The 7,682-nt window shown below is 42.7% G+C and overlaps 1 protein-coding gene across 1 annotated transcript; it reads right to left on the bottom strand.

Annotated features, from left to right (window-relative positions):
- Nucleotides 1-1,825: 1,825 nt before the first annotated feature.
- LOC306972847 (uncharacterized protein) lies at nt 1,826-6,912 on the bottom strand (the record flags this gene model as incomplete). Its single annotated transcript, XM_079569554.1, has 4 exons — nt 6,782-6,912; nt 5,772-5,800; nt 1,993-2,291; nt 1,826-1,834 (listed from the first exon to the last, which is right to left on the bottom strand). Exons 1-4 carry the CDS (start codon nt 6,841-6,843, stop codon nt 1,826-1,828), a joined length of 399 nt encoding a protein of 132 aa, XP_079425680.1. The 5' UTR covers nt 6,844-6,912.
- Nucleotides 6,913-7,682: the final 770 nt, after the last annotated feature.

Genomic DNA, 7,682 nt, shown 5'->3' with positions numbered 1-7,682 from the left:
GTGTTTGTCTATTCTATGTATGATTTGGTTTTGTGTTTTTTTAGGAGCTCAAAGAAAATTACAACCCACAAAAAAGAATATTCATTGTGTACATTTATTAATGGAAAACCACTTTAGATGCAGAATCTAGTTTTGAAGCCTAGAGCACATTCCGACTCAAGAAAAGGACGTCGTCTTTGTGTTGAGAAGAAAAAGATAAATCCAGAAAGAGTAGGTTCAGTCCGACCTGCTCTGATTCTGCTGAAATCCTCATCAAATGCCCGTTTGTCACTATGTCTACAGAGCTGTCATGTCTTTTTCCTCCTGATGATTACAAAGGCTGAACAGGGAGGCTGTGAGGCGTTCGAGGGAATGAGAATGAGTCATGATCATTTTTTTTTTTTTTAAGTTTTACCTCTTAACTCCCGTCTGAACCGAGAGGATCTTTTTCCACACGTCATCAGATTTTTTCCCCATCATTTTTCTGTTGGGTATTCAACTAATTTTTGTCACATTTTTGTAATTTTTTTGTCAAATTTTTGTAATTTTTTTGTCACATTTTTATTACATTTGTTATTTTTTTTGTCACATTTTTGTAATTATTTTGTAATTTTTTGGTCAGATTTTAGTCATTTTTTGTCAGATTTTTTGTCATTTTTTGGTGAATTTTTTGTCATTTTTTTGTCAAATTTTTGTCATTTTTTTGGTCATTTTTCTGTCCATTTATTGTCAATTTCTTGTGACATTTTTGCCACTTTTTCATCAATTTTTCGTCACTTTTTTGTCAATGTTTTCTCACTTTTTTGTCACATTTCCATCGTTGTTTTTGTCTCAGTTTTGTTGCTATTTTCACAGCTTTTTTCCAGAAGCGTTTGGACCGGGGTAAAGCCAAACTGGAGAAAATGTGCTCGGTTTAGGTGGGAGTTAAGGGGTTAAATAAATCAGAAAAACAATCAAAATTGGGAACTGAGTGAGTCGCTACATCCCTATAATAAATCCACTGACCTGAAAGCCTGGAGACATCTCCGTAATACTAGAAAATGCTCATACAACTGGCTTTCCTGTGTGAGTTTTCATGTGTGCTTTAAGGTTAAATTTTTGTGCAAAACTCATTGTACAAACTGGACACCTAAATGGTTTCTCTCCTGAGTGAGTTTTCATGTGTTTTGTCAGGTTACTATTTCGAGAAAAACTCATGGCACAAACGGAACACTTGAATGGTTTCTCTCCTGTGTGAGTTTTCATGTGTTTTGTCAGGTCACTATTTTGTGAAAAACCCACGGCACAAACGGAACACTTGAATGGTTTCTCTCCTGTGTGAGTTTTCATGTGTTTTGTCAGGTTATCATTTTGTGAAAAACTCATGGCACAAACGGAACACTTGAATGGTTTCTCTCTTGTGTGAGTTTTCATGTGTTTCTTCATGTTACTATTTCGTGAAAAACTCATGGCACAAATGGAACACTTGAATGGTTTCTCTCCTGTGTGAGTTCTCATGTGTCTTTTCAAGTCAGAATTTGCTACAAAACTAATTGCGCAAGCAAAACATTTGAAAGGCCTCTCTCCAGTGTGAGCTCTGATGTGTTTTTTCAGGTCAGAAGTGACTGAATAACTCTTTGCACAGACAGAACACTTGAAGGGTTTCTCTCCTGTGTGAGATCTCATGTGAGTTTTAAGATGAGAATTAAGTGAAAACGTCTTTGCACAAACAGAACACTTGAATGGCTTCTCTCCTGTGTGAGCTTTCATATGTGTTATAAGGTGAGAATGTTGGGAAAAGCCCATTGCACAAACATGACACTTGATTGATTTCCCTCCTTTGTGAGTTTTCATGTGTGTTTTCAGGTCACCATTTCTTGAAAAAACGTTTGCACAAAAACGACACCTTAACGGCTTCTCTACTACATGATCCTTCACGTGGGTCTGTAAGTGCCTACTTAAATTTAAACTTGTCAAAAACACTTTGTCACAGTGAGAACATTTGTTTTTTTCTGGACCTCCACCGTCACTCACGTTGCTCGCATGAGCCGGCTCATGCAGCTGTTCAGTGTGTGTTTGTGGAGCGGGACTTTCAGCTGAAGGAGTCCAGTCTGCAGAGTCGTCAGTGTCAGAGGAATTCTCTGCCTCTGTTTCATCTCCGTCCTCTCTATTCTCCTCTTTCACTGTTTCATGAAACAGAGGCTCTTCTTTCTCACTCTTCACAGAAACAATGACTGGGAACTCTTGGATCAACTCCTGTTTGATTTGAATCTCCTTTGGTTCCTCTTTAATCTGGACTGGACTGGGAGCCGCCTCATGTGGACTCTGAACACCTGCAGGGACAGACAGACAGACGACAATAACACTCCATCATCAAATGAAGCAGCAGTGTTGCCCGCGGCTATTGAGATGGGATGTTACAATAAATCTAAGTACTGCATTGCAATACTTGCATTTTGCCTCATCATTCTTGATTGTAAAGTGCTCCCAAGATGTGCTTTTTTTGCCCGCTTCGTATTGGAAAAATGGTCATGAGATCAACTACTCCTTATAAACGATACAAATGTTTGGGAGCACTCTGGCGGTCTCTGGTGGTGCAAAAATATATTAAAAGTATATTCACTTCCACAGCAAATAATCGGTTAACCATGGACAGCTCTAATTTGGGTATTTGGTTGAGCCCTACTGTGGACAGTCCACTGGGGGGGTCAGTTGTTTAGGGCGGGTGAAAGCGCAGAGGTTTGGTTGGTTCAGTGTCAGAGAAAGGGAGTAAACCTATTCCACTGTCACCAAACTCAAGCAAAGAAATAGGAAACAATTTTCATTGACAGCTCAGAGCTCGCTAACCCAGAGTTTTTTCAGAATGGCTCAGCAGCAGTGGTTCTTCCTGAAGTGAACACATGCGAGCGGCTGATTACAAGTGTTTCCAGAGAACAGACAGGGAAACGCGATTCGACCGCTTAGGCGTCTGCACACTGTTGTATACTTGCATTGTTTGAACCAATGAACGTGGCAGTTTCAGGCATCTGGAAATTGCACCCAAGGAAGACCCAGACTTGTGCTTCCAATGACATGACATCGTCACCTGGGTTTTCCCAAATTGTTCAAAGGTCAACACCACGTTCCAAATTATTATGCAAATTGCATTTCACTGTCATGAAGGTAAAAAAACAAATGTTTTTCAATGAAACTTACGGATAGTATTGTTGCAATATGGGAAAGAAAAATTATCTCTGCTGATGAAAAGCATGAATGAGTTGAATGCCTTGGACTAGGTATGAAAACCTTCGATATTTCATTAGATTAAGCTTAATTATCGTACTGTTAAGAGATTTGTGGCTGATTCAGAGAACACATGGGTTTACGCAGATAAAAGCACAATGAGCCAGACAAACACATCAGATTAAGAGAGCAGCTGCTACAAAGCAGGAAACAGGTATTTGAAGCTGCTGGTGCCTCTGGAGTCTCCCGGACGTCAAGGTGTCGGACCTTCCAGAGGCTGCAGTTGTGCATAAACCTTCTATCCGGGCCTCCACTAAACTGTTCAGTGAAGCTGAAGCAGAAACGGCTGCAGTGGCTCAGAAATACATGAAGACTCATTTTCAAACAGTCTTGTTCACTGATGAGGCCGTGTGACCCTGGATGGTCAGATGGATGGAGTAGTGGATGGTTGGTGAATGGCCACCATGTCCTGGAATCATGTTGAGAGAGCTGGTCGATCCCTTTTAGGCTCCCTGAAGGTGTGAAAATGACCTCTGAAAAATATGTGGAGTTTCTGACTGACCACTTTCTTCTATGGTACTTCAGAGAAGGGTAAGATATTAAAATGTAACTTGACCTGTTAGAAAAAGTGTTTCTAAAGGCATGGATCCATTAGTAAAGGCAGAAATACCTCAAACCTCTGACTCACCTGCGTGACGGTCACTGCTCTATAGCAGTAAGTTAACGTTAGCGTTTTAGCTGAAAGGCTGATGTGGGACTTTGGGCTGAGGGAGAATGTAACGAGTCGCCCCATAGTGCGGCCGCAGCGCCACCACCAGCAAACAAGCCGTGTCCGGATACCTCCGCACAATGGCACAATGCATTACGGGCTCCAAGTGGCAGATTGCAATAGATTCACTCTCGCTGCAGTTTTATGAATTTAAACTTACTGGAAGGAAACAAACTGAGAACAATTTTCCTGATGTAGACGGTTTATCTAGTTCAAAATTATTCTTCTACTTTGTTTCTGGCGCTATAAATAGTACATGTAATACCCTCGAAACGATCAACAACACATCGTTGTGGTTCCTTTATGTAGGAGACGTATCTGTGTCTGAGTGTGTGCACGGTGCGCTTGTGTGTGTGTGTGCTTCTGAGGCGGGGTACTCACGTGGGCATGGGCGTGTGCACGCGGAAGTGTAAGTGTGTAAAAACGCGCACTCACCTGGGGTCCGGATGAGAGGTCTGGTCTGGGTAGCCACAATTTTTGTTGACCGCACTGCACCCATTCCATTAGTCATTTTTTGTCCGTTCATCCCTTCTGGTTTCCATAATTTTGTCATATTCATTTTTAATGCTAGGCGCAGCCAGGGGCCGGAGGGTGTCCGGTTTGGGAGCCTCAGGATCTCATCTCTGCTGTTTGCGGATGATGTTGTTCTGATGGCTCCAACGAACCAGGACCTTCAGCACGCACTGGGGCGGTTTGCAGCCGAGTGTGTAGCGGCCGGGATGAGGATCAGCACCTCCAAATCCGAGGCCATGGTTCTCCACCGGAAAAAGGTGGTTTCCCCTCTACAGGTCGGTGGGGAGTCCTTGCCTCAAGTGGAGGAGTTCAAGTATCTCGGGGTCTTGTTCACGAGTGGGGGACGGATGGAGCGTGAGATCGATAGACGGATCGGTGCGGTGATGCGGTCGCTATATCGGTCTGTCGTGGTGAAGAGGGAGCTGAGTCGGGGCAAAGCTCTCGATTTACCGATCGATCTACGTTCCCGCCCTCACCTATGGTCATGAGATTTGGGTATTGACCGAAAGGACAAGATCGTGAATACAAGCGGCCGAAATGAGTTTCCTTCGCAGGGTGGCTGGGCGCACCCTTCGAGATAGGGTGAGGAGCTCAGTTACCCGGGAGGAGCTCAGAGTAGAGTCGCTGCTCCTTCACGTCGAAAGGAGCCAGCTGAGGTGGCTCGGGCATCTGTTCCGGATGCCTCCTGGTCGCCTCCCGCGGGAGATGCTCCAGGCATGTCCTAGTGGGACAAGGCCTCGTGGAAGACCCAGGACACGGTGGTGGGACTATGTCTCCGAGCTGGCCAGGTGTCGCCTCGGGGTCCCCCCAGAACAGCTGGAGGAGGTGTGTGTGGATCGGGAAGTTTGGGCATCTCTGCTGAGACTGCTGCCCCCGCGACCCGGCCCCGGATAAAGCGGAAGAAAATGGATGGATGGATGGATTTTTAATGCGCTGTTATAGCTTTGTCCTTTGTCCTTACGCAAAAAATGCACTAGAAACGCAACTCTGGATCTCAGCGTATCTGTCACCATAGCCTCCTTGCGCGTCACAAAACTGAGCCACAGGACCCAGCCTCACATCCTCTCCGCGGCTATAAGGTTTGTTTGGAAGCCGCAATACTTTACTTTGATGTGAAAAGTTGCACTTTGTCTGTATTTTATTTTTATTTTTTTGTATATAATAAGCAACGTTAAACTTTTTTGAAATGATTTCAGTTTGTGCAGGACTAAATTCTAATTGACCTGTCTTTTTAAATAGTATCAAGAGAGTTTTGTGTAGTACCTACTGTATTTCTGTGCTGTGGTTTGTCCTGTTGGGCTTTTCTTACCTTCGCAGTCTGTGTCCTCTTTGATCCATCTGTAAAAGAACAAAAATCTTTCAAGACAAAGCTCATAATATCAAAACAACACTACTACATACGTGTTTTTCTTTACTTATGTTTTATTTGGGACAGCTTTGGTACATGGACTGCTTATAATAATCTTGCACTTAGATTGATTTAGGTTTAGACCAGGGCTCTGCAGCCTTTAACATTCAAAGAGCCATTTCGGACCATCTCAAACCAAATGAAAGTCTCAAAGAGCCACAAAGGTTTTAACGTTCAAACGACCCAACAAACTGATAAATATTAATGTTGATCTGTTTAGAACATTTCAATACACAAACTATTACAATTAATAGTCTTTTATGGCAAATGTGATATTATGCAATATGACATGTGCTTTTATTAAGTTCGGGAATGTCATTTTTCATTAAATTTATTAATTTATTTCAATGGAACAATGCACATTAAAGGACTAGGCCACCGTTTTTACATACTGAGATATGTTCTTACCTGAGATTTGACGAGTTCTTTAGGACCTGTCTGATCTTCACCCGTGCCTTCAGTCACGTATACCAGGAGTAGTTCGAAATCCGTGCAGTAATCTTCACTTTACTGTGCGGATGCCAAATTACTCCTGGTATTATTACGCCTTACAATATAGTCCCCCCTTTTATCCGCTTAGAAAATCCACATTGTTTAATTTTGTGTAATTATACTTTGTAGTGGAACACTTCACATAACCATATTTAAATAGGGAAAACGTGGAAGAGCTTGGGAGCTTCTATCTTGACCTGTTTTGGAGCTATAGAGGAGAGAGGGAGAGGCTAAATGCTAACGCCGTCTGTGCTGTGTTTACGTGACTGAAGGCACGGGTGAAGATCAGACAGGTCCTAAAGAACTCGTCAAAGCTAAGGTAAGAACATATCTCAGTATGTAAAAACGGTGGCCTGTTCCTTTAATGAACATGGGGCAGGGTTGTGTCTGAGAGAGTCCTGTCTTGGCTCTAAACTCACCTGTTTTCCACCTCCGCGGGCTCCCACAGCTCCTGCTCCTCCTTCAGCTTCACTTCTGCCATGTTTCACTGCGCTCTGTCCGCTTTAAGGAGAAGCTTTGGGGAAAAGAGTGTCTCACTTCTGTTCAGAGCTAACGCTAACACGGCAGCACAACACAGCGCTCACTTCCGGGGTCTGAGGAGGCGCTCACTTCCGACTCACTACTGCCCCCTGGTGCTCAGGATCACAACACATTCGGTTCATTTTTTCTTCCACAATGTCTTTTAATCTTTTCTTTTAAAAAATAAAAGTGTATAATTATTGTGATGTGTGGAAATAAAAAATTCAAATAAGGGCCATTTCCAACACACATCATTGTCAGTGGCGGCTGCTGTTCTGTGAAAGGTGAAGCCCACGACGATGGGGAGTTAACTTCTTTTTTTCTGCTTGGCAAAAAAAATTAAAAAAACAATATGAATTCCCCCCCTCTCTTTATTATTGTTTACTATTCTTTTTTCCATTTATAATCATTGTTGATATTGTGTGTCTATTCTATGTATGATTTGGTTTTGTGTTTTTTATGAGCTCAAATAAAATTGCAACCCACAAAAAGGATATTCATTGTGTACATTTATTAATGGAAAACCACTTGAGATGCAGAATCTAGTTTTGAAGCCTAGAGCACATTCCGACTCAAGAAAAGGACTCCGTCTTTGTAGATTTGAGAAGCAAGTGATAAATCCAGAAAGAGTTGCAAAAAATACTCTTGACTGAGACAACGTTGCTCGCTGAGACAACCCTAGGTTCAGTCCGACCTGCTCTGATTCTGCTGAAATCCTCATCAAATGCCCGTTTGTCACTATGTCTACAGAGCTGTCATGTCTTTTTCCTCCTGATGATTACAAAGGCTGAACCGGGAGGC

The sequence above is a fragment of the Gobius niger genome, assembly GCF_951799975.1.
Source record: "Gobius niger genome assembly, chromosome: 13".
Classification (NCBI taxonomy): domain Eukaryota; kingdom Metazoa; phylum Chordata; class Actinopteri; order Gobiiformes; family Gobiidae; genus Gobius; species Gobius niger.
Note: the sequence above shows the minus strand (reverse complement) of the source record. Positions and strands in the feature narration are given on the sequence as shown.